The sequence below is a fragment of the Mobula hypostoma genome, chromosome 2, assembly GCF_963921235.1.
Source record: "Mobula hypostoma chromosome 2, sMobHyp1.1, whole genome shotgun sequence".
In the NCBI taxonomy this organism is placed as follows: Eukaryota; Metazoa; Chordata; class Chondrichthyes; order Myliobatiformes; family Myliobatidae; genus Mobula; species Mobula hypostoma.
Genome location: NC_086098.1, coordinates 69,721,570 through 69,737,976, shown reverse-complemented (window position 1 = coordinate 69,737,976; position 16,407 = coordinate 69,721,570). Strand labels below are relative to the sequence as shown.

General features: G+C 39.7%; 1 protein-coding gene across 1 annotated transcript in view; it reads left to right on the top strand.

Moving 5' to 3' along the window:
• Positions 1-16,407, top strand: part of sntg2 (syntrophin, gamma 2) — a 357,770-nt gene that overhangs the window by 310,040 nt on the left and 31,323 nt on the right. Inside the window, exons 15-16 of the mRNA XM_063068605.1 lie at positions 2,302-2,373; positions 7,534-7,755. Of these exons, the coding sequence (XP_062924675.1) occupies positions 2,302-2,373; positions 7,534-7,755 (294 nt within the window). The remainder of the gene's footprint in view (positions 1-2,301; positions 2,374-7,533; positions 7,756-16,407) is intronic.

The window sequence follows — 16,407 nt, the reverse complement described above, 5'->3', positions numbered from 1 at the left end:
GCAGACTCCATCAACACTACCTGCTCCTCCATCTATGTTCATATCATCTGCAAACTTGGCCACAAAGCCATCAATTCTGTCATCCAAATCATTAACATATAACATGAAAGCAAGCAGTCCTAACACCAAACCCTGCAGAACACCCTTAGTCACCAGCAGACAACCAGAAAAGACCCCCTTTTTTCACACATTTTGCTTCCTACAAGTCAGGCACTCTGCTATCCATGTTAGCAACTTTCATGTGTGGCACCTTATCAAAGGCCTTCTGGAAATCCAAGTAAACAACATCTATTGGCTCTCCTTTGTCTATCCTGTTTGTTGTTTCCTCAAATAACTCGTACTTAAATTCCTTGCACCATGTGGAAGTTTGGTGAATTGCAAACTTAGCAAAATGTTTGCAGATATTTCGGCTCCAATTGAGAAGCCATTATCAGTGTGAACCCTTGACTGCACACTAATGATGACTTCTTAATTGGAGCCAAAATGTCCACAAAAGTTGTGCCAAGTAGGCAATCAACCAAACTTCCAACTAGCCAACTCAAACTAACAATTTTCCACAATATTTCAAACCTTGCACCATATTGTAACTTCAGAGAGCTTTTAATTAATGTACTCCAAGTACGGCTTTGTATATCCTAGGAGATGAAAAAAAATCCAGTGAAAGCTTTTGGCACAGAGGACTGCTTAAACTGGTAGCCAAGAATGCAAGGAATATGGTTCTGTGCTATCCACAGATATAATAATGTTTTACAAGTAAAGAACAGCTTCCAAATATTTGGTCAAGAATCAAGTTACAAAGTTATGCCACCTTATTCACTATTATGACCATGGGACTATATGACTTGACCAAGGCAACTCATAATGTTGATCTATGCCAGAGGGAAAATGATCAGTTCCCTGTACTCATGGATTGATATCAGACATGAGATTGCAGGACAGTCAACTGCACCATTAAAGTGCTGAGATGGATCTTTGCTACACACAGATGATCAGCAGTGTACCACGGTTCACATCACATTTATTTGAGAGGTTTATGCTGTGTAACGGCATCAAACATTTGATGATATCTCTGTATCACCCTGTTTAAAGAATCCATGAAGAAGCAATGTTACTCCTGTTCCATGATGGTTGTCAATCGCTAAATGTTATGTTCAAGTACCATCCAGCTTTGCTGCTGGTATTACCTTGACAGATCTGGAGCTCCATCCTCGCTTTCACACATGCCTGAGCTTGATGCAGCTTGACAAATTAAAAACATTAACACAAGCTCAAATAATATAAAAAACATAAAGTACCTTTCTCCTAGACATAAAAATTACCATTGGAGACACAGAGGCTGCAGATACTGGAAATTGGAACAACGGACAAGATGCTGAAGGAACTCAGTGAAGGGAAATGGAGAGGTGATGTTCCTAGTCAAGACCCTTCATCTGGTTTGATAACTTTCTTGTAGACATACAGTCACCACTATCATGATTAAACGCATATTCTGTGCCAGGTACAAGCTGGTGCAAGATCTCAGAGCAGCTCTCCTCAGGATATCTGCATGGAATTCAATCAACATCTTAATCCACCCTGGATTATTGCTGTTGAATTGTCAGTAATACTGGAATTTTCAGTGAATTCCAGCAAAATCTGCCTTAACTACACCTTTAATGCTAATTACTTTTATTGGATTTGTTCTTATGAAGAAGAGAGACATTACAATTTGTCTGATAATGTCCTAACTTTACGTATTTCATTTATTCTGCCCTTTCAGTAGTAATGTGTATTACTTAGTTTTTTTTGAACTGGTAATAATTATTAAAAAAAGGTATGTAAAAGTTTAGAAACTTAGAAATGTTTGTGGCAGAACAGCAGAGGAATTTACCAGTTAATTAAATAAACTGGAAGAAACTGCACGTAAATTTTACAAGGTGTTTCTTTGGTTTCATGCTCAAGGTTGTGACTTTGAAACTGAAATATGGATATGGCTATTACTATATTAGAATCTTTCTACTTCTCACTCTTTGCTCACAGATTGATATTGTCTGTCTGTGAAGTGACATTCTCTTGACAATTTGCCTCTGCTGTCACTGACGTGTTCTATCAGAACACTGAAGCGTTTGGCATTACCTGGCAACTGGTGGTATAATGTTTCAGTAATTAATTGGAGCACAAAATGTGAATTGATATAACAAGTATAACAAATTATTTGCAAAGGCTGTACAAAGAAGTCACCATTTTAATCACATAATGCTAATTCATCATTTTACATTGAAAAAGAATTTATTATCAACAGTTTGTGTTTGATTTTTCCAGGTCAGCATTCGGGACTGGCTATGGGCTGAAAAGATTTACAACCTCTGCGAGATCCTTTGTAAAGTTCATAAGGTAATTGTCGCATGTGACGATGAAATGGCATTAGCAGTCTAAAGTGCATAACAATAGTCATTATAGAAATGAACATTTACCTGAGATATTTGTAATATACCATCATAGGTTAGATATTAAATTTCAGAAAGGTGAAGAGTTTCACACAGTTGAGTTTATGCAGAATTACTGCTGAGGTACATGGATAGTGTGCTGGTTTCCAAGCAAAAGACCCATTGATAATCCAGTGATTACTGGATAGTCTGAAACTAGGAAATGCGGATGAACTCAGGCATAGATCAACAGCTGGAGTTATGATATTTTAGCCATTTGTGAGACTTGGTTGCAGGAGGGGCAGGACTGGCAGCTCACTATTCTGGGTTCCGTTGTTTTAGACATGACAGAGCAGGAGGATTAAAGGAGGAGGGGTGGTGTTACTAGTCAGGGAAAATGTCACAACAGTGCTCCATCTATTGAGGTGTTATGGGTGGAACTGAGAAATAAGAAAGGTATGACCAAGTTAATGGGGTTATGTTACAGACAACCCAACAGTCTGATGAATTTAGAGGAGCAAATATGCGGAGAGATTGCAGACTGTTGAGGGAAACATAAGGTTGCTATCGGAAGTGATTTTAACTTTCCAAATATTGACTGCGATTCCTATACTGTAAAAGGACTTGATGGGATAGAGATTGTCAAATGTATTCTGGAAGGTTTCCTTAATCAGTATATAGAAATCCCAAAGAGAGAGTGTGCAATACTTGATCTGCTACTAGAGAATGACACAGAGCAAGTCACAGAAGTTTGTGTAGAACATTTTGATCTAGTGGTCATAATGTCATTAGTTTCAAAGTAAGTATGCAAAAAGATAGGTCTGGTCTGCAGGTTGAGATTCTAATTTAGAGGAAGGCCAATTTTGCTGGTATCAGAAAGGATCTGGCAAGTGTGGAATGGGACAGGCTGTTTTCTGGCAAAGGTGTATTTGGAAAGGGGGAGGCCTTCAAAAGTGAAATTTTGAGAGTACAGAGCTTGTATGTGCCTGTCAGAATCAAAGGTAAATATAACAAGTGTAGGGAACCTTGGTTTTCAAGAGACATTGAAGCCCTGGTTAAGAGAAAAAAAGGAGATGCATAACAGTTATAGGCAGGTAGGAACAAATGAGGTGCTTATGGAGATAAGAAATGCCAGAGAAAACAGGAGGGCTAAAAGAAGGCATGAAGTAGCCCTAGCAGTCAAAGTGAAGGAGAGTGGTAAGGGATTCCACAAGTATGTTAAGGGCAAAGGATTGCAGGGACACAGTTGCTCCTCTGGAAGATCAGAATGGTAATCCATGTGTTTGGGCCAAAGCAGATGGGGGAAAACTTAAATAAATGTTTTGCATCTGCATTTACTCAGGAAATGGACATAGTCTATGGAAATGAGGCAAAGTGGCACTCAGTTCATGGACCCTATACAGATGAGGGAGGAGGCAGTGTTTGCTGTCCTGAGGCAGAATGAGTGGTTAAACCCCAGGACCCGACAAAGTGTTCCTTCAGACCCTATAGAATGCAAGTGCAGGAACTGCTGGGGCTCTAGCAGAGAAATTAGCGACAGAGGAATCAGGGGTTTCAAGGATAGCTAATGTTGTTGCACTGTTTAAGAAAGACTCGAAATATAAACCAGGAAATTACAGTCTGATGAGTCTGACATCAGTGGTGGGAAAGTTGTTGGAAAGTATTCTAAGGGACTGGATATATAAGTATTTGGATAGACATGGACTCATTAAGAATGGTCAGCATGGCTTCGTGCATGGTAGATCATGTCTAACCAAACTCATGGAGTTTTCTGAGGAATTTACCAGGAAAGATGATAAAAGCAAAGCAGTGGATGTTGTCTACATGGACTTTAGCAAGGCAGTTGACAAGGTCCTACATGGGAGGTTGGTCAAAAAGGTTTAGTCACTCGGCTTTCAAGATGAGGTGGTAAATTGGATCAGTCAATGGTTTTGCAGGAGAGTGGTAGTAGATGGTTGCCTCTCTAACTGGAGGCCTGTGACTGGTGGAGTGCTGCAGGAATCAGTGATGGGTACATTGTTGTTTGTTATGGCTGTCAACGATGTGGATGATAATGTGGTTAACAAGATAAGCAAATTTGCAGTTGGCACCAAGATTGAGGGTGTAACGGACAGTAAGGAAGACTATCATGGCTTGCAGAGGGATATGAATCAGGTGGAAAAATGGGCTGAAAAATAGCAGATGGAATTTAATGCAGACAAATGCAAGGTCTTGCACTTCGGTAAGACCTACGTGCGTAGGTCTTAAACAGAGAATGGTAGGGCACCGTGGTAGAACAAATGGATCTGGGAATACAGGTCCATAATTCATTGAAAGTGGTATCACAGGTAGATGGGGTTATAAAGAAAGCTTTTGGCACATTGGCCTTCATAAATCAATGTATTTAGTACAGGAGATGGAATGTTATGTTGAAGTTGCCTAAGATGCTGGTAAGGCCTAATTTGGAGTATTGTGTGTAACTTTGATCACCTATCAACTGGAAAGATGTAAATAAGGTTGCAGAGAAAATTTACAAGGATGTTGCTGGATCTGGAGGACTTGAGTTAAAAGAAAAGATTGAATAGGTTAGGACTTCATTCCTTAGAACGTAGAAAATTGAGAGGAGATTTGATAGAGGTATACAAAATTATGAGGGGTATAGACAGAGTAAAGGCAAGCAGGCTTTTTCCACAGGGTTGGATGGGACTACAACCAGAGATCATGGATTAAGGGTGAAGGGTGAAAGTTTAAGGGGAATATGGGGGCAAACTTCTTCACTCAGAGGGTTGTGAGAGTGTGGAATTAGCTGCTAGCACAAGTGGTGCATGTCAGCTCAATGTTTAAGTGATGTTTGGATAGGTTCATGGATAGTAGGGGTATGGAAAGATATAGTGCCAGTGTAGGTTGATGGGAGTAGGCATTGATTATTAAATGGTTTTGGTATGGACTAGATGGGCTGAAGGCCCATTTCTGTGCTGTACTTTTATATAACTATGGCTTAGGCTTAAGGAGATAAGTGAAAGATTTAAAAGGGACTTGAGAAATTTCTTCACACAGAGTGTAATGCATATATGGAATGAGCTGCAGAGGAAGTGGTCGAGGTGGCTTTATAACTACATTTAAAAGACATTTGGATAAGAACATGGATAGAATGATACAGAGGGATAAAGACTCAACATGGGTAAATGGGATAGCTTGGTAGCTACCATGGCCAGCATTGACAAGTTAACCATTGGCTCTGTTTCCTCTATGATTTTATTTTTATTAGTGGCATAGATCTACATGAGATTTTTTTCGCTTCGAACTGAGACAACCTCAAAATTAGGCAGAATCAGTATTTACCCACTAAATACATTTCCTCTGTACAGGTATCACGTTGCTTTCACTGTTTTCATGCCCATTCTCTGGTCTAACAAATTGCTACCTTGAAGGAACTAACATGGTAAATTTGGAACAATAAGTTGCTCTACTTGCCTTTATTTGATGGCAGACTTTGTTCCAGCAATCAAATCTTCATTAACACAAGATTCTGCAGAGGCTGAAAAATCCAGAGCAACAGACACACACAATGCTGGAGGAAATCAACAGGGCAGGCCCCATCTATGGAAAGGAATGAACAGTCAATGATTCAGGCTGACCCTTTATCAGGTCCTGATGAAGGGTCTCTGCCCAAAATATTGAGTGTTTTTTTTCCCTCTCTATTGATACCACCTGATCTGCTGTGTCTCTCCAACATTTTGAATATGTTACATCAAATTATCACTATTACATCAGACCAAACGACATAAGACATAGGAGCAGAATTAGGCCAAAGAAATTTTTCCTCATCTCTGTTCTAAATTGACATCCCTCATTTCTGATGCTGTGCCCTCTGGTCCTAGACTCACTCACTAAAGGAAACATCAACTCTATCTAGTCCTTTCAATATTCAATAGGTTTCAATGAGATCCCCCCTCATCTTTCCCTCTCCAGGTTTCACCTATCACCTGGTGTTTCTCTCTCTCACCCGCCACCACCTTTTAAATCTACTCCTCAGCTTTTTTTCTCAGTCCTGCAGTAGAGTTTCGGCCTGAAACGTTGACTGTACTTTTTTTCATAGATGCTGCCTGGCCTGCTGAGTTGCTCCAGCATTTTGTGTGTGCTGCTCAGATCTCTAACAAATGTAGATTTTCTCTTGTTTATTATGTGTTTCTTTAAGCTTTTCAGATCTACTTTTGCTCAATATCTTATTGTGCTTTTACTTATTTATACTTTATATATGACATTCACAATATTGGATACCTGTTTCATTTTAGAATAATTTTGTAAGGTTATTATGGATAACAAATGCTATAGAAAACCTACAGCACAATACAGGCCTTTTGGCCCACTATGCTGTGCCAAACATGTATATAAATTACCTCGGGTTACCCACAGCCCTCTATTTTTCTATCTCCATCTGCCTATCCAGGAGCCTCTTAAAAGACCCTCTAGTATCTGCCTCCACCACTGTCGCCGGCAGCACATTCCACGCACTCACTACTCTCTGTGTAAAAAACTTACCCCTGACATCTGCTCTGTACCTACTTCCAAGCACCTTAAAACTGTGTCCTCTCATGTTAGCCATTTCAGCCCTGAGAAAAAGCCTCTGACTATCCACACAATCAATACCTTTCATTACCTTATCCACCTCTATCAGGTCACCTCTCATCCTTTGTCGCTCCAAGGAGAAAAGGCCAAGTATTTTTCTTTCTTTCAGTATGGATGACATAAATTTTACATTAATGAAGAATTGACTACTTGCAATAATCAATCTAATGAACCTGTTTTAAACACTTGATAAATTAACTCAATATAATATTATAACATAAAAAGGTCTTCATATATAAAATAAATTTGTGTGCCATATTTGTTTCTTTAATTTTCCTTCTTAAAATAGTGCCCCTTGTTCTAAGTATGCAGCATAAATTCAGAGCCACATCAATTGTATTCTTAAGGTAAAGTGCAGTGTCTGCTTGAAACAACGGACTTCTTCAATGCATTTTTTATGCTATAATTTTCTTAAACACCTTTCCTCTTCATCTTGGATGACAGCAATGGCTGATTAAAATACTTTATGTAGTGTTATCTGCCTGTAAGAATTAAATGGCTCAAAGATAATCTACTGCAGAATATTTTACAGCTCTGGCTTGATGATGAATGCTGGCTGCAAGCAAACTTATATTTAGGTCTTCATCAGGACTTTGAGCTTCAAAACCTGAGGCCGTATGGTTTCAGTATCCTGGCTGGCCAAGGCGAGAACCATTATTTCTGTGTAGAGACGGGGAGTGAGCTTGCAGTGTGGGAGAAAACCTTCCAGAGAGCAGTTTTCATGGATGTGCAGAGAACAGGGGTAAGTGAAACTGACTGATTCGTTGTATGTTGTGTACTTATATTGTCGAATTAGCTTGCAATGAGGAGTGTAGGGATACCTTATAAAGTTTATTTTTCAGATGTTCAACTTGCATGGTGGTGGTCAACATACAATGTTGAAGTCAATTTCAACTGCACTTGTACATCATATTGCTGCTATATCATTGATTTGTGAATATCAATTTCTGGCCATATGTACTTTTGCATTTGAGTCTGATCTGTGCACATTATCAATAATAATGCAGTATCTGGGAAATGAATATTTCATAGTGTAACTATAAAAATATTGAGCAACCCAGCTTACAGAAAACAATTACCTACATGACAATGGGTGTACACATATTATTAATTCTGGTGATTCCAACAGGGAGTAATTTCACAAAGCTACTGAATCATTTTCACATTAATTAATCACAGTATGAAATTCTGCCTTTTGTTCATCTTGGATATAGTAATGTTGTTTCATTGATTTAAATCATTTAAATGCATTTTGGCTTAGCACAATGTTTACCTGGCATACAGAATCTGAAATCACTCTCACAGATCGGCCGCACAGTGGTGCAGCTGGTATAGCTGATATGAGTCTCAAAATGCCGGAGACCCAGGTTAATTCTGGATGTTGGATGTTGGATGTTGTCTGAATGGAGTGCGCGTGTTTCAGTAGTGACTGCGTGGGTTTCCTCCAGGTACTTTGGCTTCCTTCCACAACGCAGAGACATCTGCCTTGGTAGGTTGCTTGACCTTACTATAGGTGAATGGTAGAACCTGGGGGACAATAAAATGGGATTTGAAGAAGTGTAAATTGTTGTTTGATGGGTGGTGAGAACTCGATGGGCTGAAAAGTCTATTTCCACACTCATTCACGAGATCAACAGAAACATACAGTTATGATTTTGCATCTGTCTCCACACTCTTGCACTAAATTCATCCATTGTCTCCCAATGTGTGCTAAATGCATATAAACTATCTGAATGAACAGAATGATCAAAAGAGATTAATAACAGTTTAAAGAAAGCTGAGGTTTATTTTTCTGCTTTTCAAGCTTCATTAATTTGATACCTTACCAAAAATGAAATCTTAAAACTGTTTTCCATTATGGTCTTCCTGTTTTGCACATTCTCTGGCTGATAGCACTTAGCAGCTCACACCTTTTCCCATTGCTGTCAATTACTGTGAACTTAAGGTATATTACATTTTGTGAAAATGATTAAGAAGCATATCATGTGTTGGCCTTCATTAGCTGAGGGATTGAGTTCAAGAGCCATGAGGCAATATTGGAGCTCTGTAAAACACTGGTTAGACCACAATTGGAGTATTGTGTTCAGCTCTGGTTGCTTCATTATGGGAAGGATGTGGAAGATTTAGAGAGAATGCAGAGGAGACTCATCAGAATACTGTCTGGATTAGAGAGCATGTCTTATGAGGAAGGACTGAACAACCTAGGGCTATTCTCGTTGGAGTGAAGGAGGGTAAGAAGTGACTTGATAGAGGTGTGCAAGATGATAAGAGGCATAGATTGAGTGGACAGCCAGAGACTCTTTGTAAGAGCAAAAATGGTTATACAAGGGTGCATAATTTTATGGTGATTGGAGGAAAGTTTAAGTAGGATGTTGGAGGTACATTATTTTTACACAGTCTGGTGGGTGCATAGTCTGGGATGGTGGTAGAAGCAGGTATCTTAGAGGCATTTAAGAAACTCTTAGATAGGCACATGGATGATAGAAAAACAGAGGTCTATATGAGAGGGAAATGGAGAGCAAATGAGAACAATTAAGAAAGTGTTTCTTTTCCCTCATTTAAAATAAATCACTTGGCATAATGTAACGAACATTCTGTGATTCTATGGAATTTCTGACTAAAACTATTCCCAAGAGGCTTAAAACAATGTTGTTCGACAGTGGCTTGAGCAGAGATTTATTAAAGCAATCCATCTTTGGTATAAATGTTTAGTCTGAGGTATTTTCCTTTAGGGTAAAAATTAGTTTCAATAAGGAAAGTGATATTAAAAGAGTGCAATTTGTGGCTTGAATATATTAATTGAAAGTCACTTTGTTACTGCAACATTAAACCAGTAAAAATTGTGTAACTGCAGCCTTTAATTTTGTTAAGCAACATTTAACCAACGCTATTCCCATACTGCTATTTCAATGTCCATCCACTACTTAACAGACATCCAGAACCTTGACATTTACTGAGACTAAATCCTTCAAATTGTGATCTATTTTCATATGGCGTTAGCCTACAGAAGCATTGTATGTTTCAAGGCAAATGTCCCTTTAGTTTCCAATGTTAGTGTGTTTGTTCATCCTCAGCTGTGCTGTGAAGGTCAGTGGTGAGAATACTAAAAGTGCATTGCAAACATTCAAAAGAAAATATCTGCCTGCTGCTATATTCTCATGAAAATATTTTGGTACAATTGTACAAAGTTGAATTTGGATGATATGAACAACAATTTGGTTTTGCTTTGTATCTTTCCTAAAGTAAAATATTCTAACGTGTTTCTCTGAAGCATTTAGTTTGAAACAGCTCTGACAGAATGCTGATTATTTTAGTAATTATGTTAAACTGACGTAGGCCAGCTATCTCTGAAAACATGATTTCCTGCTGCACTCTGGTATCATTAGAAATGACTATAACTACACAGCCTGTCCATAACATCATATCATAACTTTCTGTCTTGCAATTCCTCAAATCTGTTACATTTACATTATATCACGTTCTGTGTCACTCCTATAACTGTAGTTCTAGATTGCTTCGCATCAACATTAAAGATGTGAGGTGAAAGCACTGAAATGGTCTTTGATCACTTATGTTAATCTCACAAGATATTCACACAATACAGGTGGCACTAAAATGCAGGTCCTTTGACTTTGCATTACTGCTACGCTAATGTCGTATCTGTATTGTATGTTGACCTTGGAACTGTCTCCATAGAGTGAGATTTCCTATTTCATTCTTCTGTCATATGTAACACAAGCAGGGCTGTGTTTCTACCCTCTAGATCATTTAGCATCTAAACTTGACTAATGAATATTCAAAGCAGCACACACAAAATGCTGGAGGAACTCAACAGGTCAGGCTTTTTACTCCTTTCCATGGAAAAACTCTTCCCTCTCAGTCCTGAAGAAGCTTCTCAGCCCAAAGCATCGAATGTTTACTCTTTTCCATGGAAAAATTCTGGCTGGCCTGGTAAATCCCTCCAGCATATTTTTGCGCCTTGCTTTGGATTTACAACATCTGCAGATTTTCCCATGTTAATGAATACTCAAGTTTGTCTCCATAATTCTGAAAGTTCAAAATATTTAAATTCAATGTTAACATGTTACCAAAGAGTTTTCAAGCATAAACGCCAAGGAATGATAGAGCAGGCAAGTAAACAAAGCAAAAGACATCTATTGCAGATAAACGAAATTCTATGTTTTACATAATTATGCCTGTAGACTTCTGCAAAAACATCTTGTTTAACTGTTTTTATGACTGTTTGCAGTGAAAGATTAGTTCAAGTTGACTTGCAAACTCGATGTACATAACACAGAAGCTATATTTTCCCCATATTAGCATGGCTAATGTTACAGTCAACTGTAGAATCATGATTCATAGACCACATTAACTACAAATCATGTTCTTTCTCAGCATGTCATGTACCTATGGTAATAAATTAGTTCAATTAAGAAAAGAAATTGCCTGTGGCATTAAGGTGGAATGGTGCATATCAGTAGCTTTGTCTCCTTCCTGCAATCATTCTTTTGGGATTTTTATCTGTGTTAGAAGTTCAATCTGTCTGTCAGCATTAATTTTCCTTCCCTATCACACTGCATGTCGAGGTGCCTAATACATGTGGCTCACTCAAACTGAGGGAATTTCATTATTTACTTGATGTGTGATATATGGTTCAATCAATTATCTTTCATTCAGGTGGTGCCTTTGAGTGTTATTCAATTGAGAGATCAGAATTAAAAGTAGAAAATGCCTGAAAAATGAAACATGTTAGGGACATGTGTTCGAAAGTATTCATAACAAAAATACAGACTTGGTTTAACCATTTATTTTGTTCAAACGTAAACATTTGGAGGTTACAGCTGCCTGTGTTAAAGTAAGAGCACATTGTCAGGGTATTTAGCATCTTGTTCCTTTGTGGCCTGACATTTTTGTTCTGATAATCTAAGCTAGTTGAGAGAATTCACAGTGGGATACCTTATCTTTCCTTAAAACTCAGCCACGTTTTTCAGCATCAGTACTTTTGTTAAAGTAAAGAAAACACATTTTTACCAGGACCCACAATCTAAGATTATAATTCAAATACAATAAGAAAAAATCTATATTTTGCAACCTAATTTAAGTATTTAACAATGAGATTGAAACATACACAACACGCTGGAGGAACTCAGCAGGTCAGGCCGCATCCGTGGAAAAGATTGGTCGACGTTTCGGGCCGGAACCCTTCATCAGGATGAAGGGTTCCAGCCCGAAACGTTGACCGATCTTTTCCACGGATGCTACCCGACCTGCTGAGTTCCTCCAGCATGTTGTGAGTGTTACTTTGACCCCAGCATCTGCAGATTATTTTGTGTTTAAGATTGAAACATAGCAATGAAGTACAATAACCATTGCAATTAAAGTAAGAACAAAAGAGGCAGGAAACAGAAAATAAGTAAATTAAACATCCAAACTCTCAATGTCAAACAGAAGTTGGAAAGGAATGTAAAGCAGACACATTATGGGTTGGAATATAATCTCAAGCCCTTTGAAATCAAATTGAGAGATATTAGATAAGTGCAGGAAAATAGTCATTGGCAGTTCATCCAGGAGAAGGAAAACACTGATCTCAAACCTCCACCACCTTGCAGCCACACCCACTCATGGGAAAGTCTTTGAGAGCAAACCCCGAGGAAAGATCTGGAACTGGAATCCTTAAGCAGTCCTATGTTGAGTTCAATGCTGACTGACAACTCCAGCAACATCTCTGGTCCCAAACTATATCGTTCTCTGCCATTCCTTTGGATTCATCAGCTGTGTGGAGAGCCCGCTGCATGGGCAGTTTTGCATATTGTACTGCGCTGGCTTGTATATTGGCTGGCATATCAACTGATGGCACTGTATAGCCAGGACAGAACATCCATGGTAGGCGCTGACCAAGGGAGGGGCCTCAGAAATACGCCATTTCACCTTGTACCAAACCCAAACTGTGTGAGCAAAGCTCTTGTTTCAGTTAGCTGTAGTTTGCTTTAAGAAAAACTGCAGTGTTTCTCTGACAGCTATTGAAGCACTTTTGATGCATTGCCATGTATTCAATTTTAACTTGTCCTGTTCTAACTGTCAAAAGCTTCCACACCAAATCAGCATTATTTACACAACTGTTATTGGCACAACTGGCAGGTGAGTTTACAGTCATTTGTAATCTCTCCCTCTCCCAGTGTAGAGTGCCCTCCTGCTTCAAAACATCCTCTATTGTCTCAAAAGTCCAAGGTAACAGGTCTGAACGACTCACTCACCCCAATAATATGCAAATACTTTGGAAGGCTGCTCAAGGAATACATCTGCAGCATCCTACCACCCACACTGGACCCCCTACAATTCGCTTACCAACGCAACCGATCGACGGATGATGCAATAGCCACAGTTCTACACACTGTTCTTACACACTCGGAGAAGAAAGACGCTTATGTGAGAATGCTCTTCTTGGACTCCAGTTCAGCATTCAGTACTGTAATGCCCTCCAGGCTCGGCAAAAAGCTTAGAGACCTCGGCCTTCACCCTGATTTGTGCAGCTGGATCCTGGACTTCCTGTCAAATCAGGAGGGAAGGTGAAGATGGCGGCGCAACACAGCGCGCGTGGCCGCTCCGAAATGATATCGTATTTGTAAGTAGGATGCCGTGCACAATCCTGATTTGATGACGTGAGAAACCCAGAGGAACATCTGGAGAAACTTCTGAAATGCCCGCTTCGCTGCCGCTGCTACTGTGCGATCGAGAATCTCCAGAGGGGAAGGCCCCAAATTCTTAGCTTTGCCTATTGCTTGTTGCCGGGGCCGGGGTCAAAGTGCTTGGCAGAGATGGTGCTTGGTGTCAGAGGGCTGGTCGGAGGCTCGAAGTTTTCGGATGGACTCAAGAGTCGGCTGTGGTCAAGTGCTTCCAGGGTGCTGCATCGACAAGTGTGGTGCTGGAAGCTCATGGCAGGGAGAGTTTTTCTTCCTTCTCCGTCTGCGGGAGATAATGGGACTTTCGAGGGACTTTGAGACTTTTTTTTACTGTGCCCATGGTCTGTTCTTATCAAATTATGGTATTGCTTTGCACTGTTGTAACTATATGTTATAATTATGTGGTCTTCGTCAGTTTTTCAGTCTTGTTTGTCTTGTGTTTCTGTGATATCATTCTGGAGGAACATTGTATCATTTCTTAATGCGTGCAACACTAAATGACAATAAAAGAGGACTGTGTGTCCTCATAATTTAAATCATTGGCAAGTGGTAAGAGTGGACTCCCTCACCTCTGACCCTCTGACCCTCAGCACTGGTGCCCCTCAGGGCTGTGTCCTAAGCCTGAGCCCCATTCTTTACTCTCTGTACATTCATAACTGTGTTGCCACCGAAAGCTCCAATCTGCTAATTAAATTTGCTGACGATACTACATTGATTGACCTTATCGCAAACAATAACAAGGCAGCTTACAGAGAGTTAGTCATCACCCTGACACAGTGGTGTCAAGAAAACAACCTCTCCCTCAATGGCGCAAAAACAAAGGAGCTGGTTGTGAACTCCAGGAGGAATGGAGACAGGCTAACCCCGATGGAGATCAATGAATCTGGGGTTGAGAGGGTGAACAGCTTTATGTTCCACAGCATAAACATCACGAGGATCTCACGTGATCTGTACATAATGTCTGTGTACTGGACTTTTTCACCTCACATGGTTGAAGAAGTTTGGTATGAGTCCCCAGATCCTAAGGACTTTCTACAAAGGCACAATTGAGAGCACTCTGACTGGTTGCATCACTGCCTGGTTTGGGAACTGTACTTCCCTCAATTGTAGGACTCTGCAGAGAGTGGTGCGAACAGCCCAGCGCATTCGTAGATGTGAACTTCACACTATTCAGGACATTTACAGAGACAGGTGCATAAAAAAGGCCCAAAGGATCATTGGGGGCTCAAGTCACCTCAACCACGAACTGTTCCAGCTGCTACCATCTGGGAAACGGTATCACAGCATAAAAGCCAGGACCAACAGTCTCCAGGACAGCTTCTTCCACCAGGCCATCAGACTGATTAACTCACGTTGATATAATTTGTCTGTCCTATTGTACATAGTATTCATTACAAATTATAAATTGCACATTTAGACAGAAACATAACGTAAATATTTTTATTCCTCATGTATGTGAAGGATGTAAGAAATTCACTTCAGTACAATGCAATACAATATTGTGGGGCTATTATTGCACCTGTAGAAAAAGAAGCCCGTGAAACCGATTTATTATCAGAACAAAAAAATGGCCCACCTTTCCTAGGTTTCTAGCAAAAATGATAAATATGCTGCATTTTTATTGAGCACCATTTAATAATTACTTTCAAATACTTTGAAATTTATATCTAGAGTTTACTGGACCGTAGCCAATTCTGACTTTAGAAACATGAGGACAGTACCAACAGAGACATTGGTAAAAGGTGACAAAATTTTAGCCTGATGAAATCAAATATCATGTCAGTTTTAGAAATGTTTTTCATTTGGCTTCTTTTATGTGATTGTGGATAGCATTAGTGGAATTGATGGGCATCATATGAAAGCTATCTTATGCTATTCTACTTCAAATTTTAACCAATACCAGACATTGTGTAAAAGCCTGACATAATGATTGATCCAGAAATCAAGTAGATACTGTATGATTCAAGATGCACATCATTGGAAACCTCAGTGAGCATCAGGCCCAGACAATGATTATCAAATTAGTTATTACTGTGCCGTTGCCTATCCTTGTTTTGTATCTTGTTTCTGATCTGCAGTGATGCAATCTACCATTCACAGTGCAAAAGTTGCATGCAATCTATATTCTCACAGGAATGTATAGTTTCAATACCATCTGTGTTTCAGCATTTGACTTGGTGCTAATAGGCTGATAATTGTCTGAGCTTGATGGCCAAACTTCAAGCTATGGTCTTATCTATTGATGAATGGACATTACACTCAACAATGTCAGGACAAAGATTCTCCACCAACCTTCCCCTCCTGTCAAAACCACTCTCCAACAAAAGAAAAATCATAGCAAAACCCTGGGAAGCACAGAATATTGTTGCATCTCTCAGGAGCCTCCGCTCAGTGAATGCAGACATTGATGATGGAATTCACCACCAATTGCAATGCAGAAGCACAGTCTTGACTGATGGAAAAGAAAGGATATTTGAAGGGCAAGATCTCAAGCCTTGCATAAAACTCCTGGCAGCAGTTATCCCTGCCCAGCCGAGGTCCTGACGTACGTACAGCAGGCACCACAAAGCACTGGAAGAATACCAACAATGATATTTCTACCAAAGCCTCCAAGTCCACCAGAAAGCTAGGTGAATCCTCTGCCAAGGCAACATCTCCAGGACTTGATTAGCATCTTTGAGCAGCTGACCTAGTTTGCTTGCCTGACACCAAAC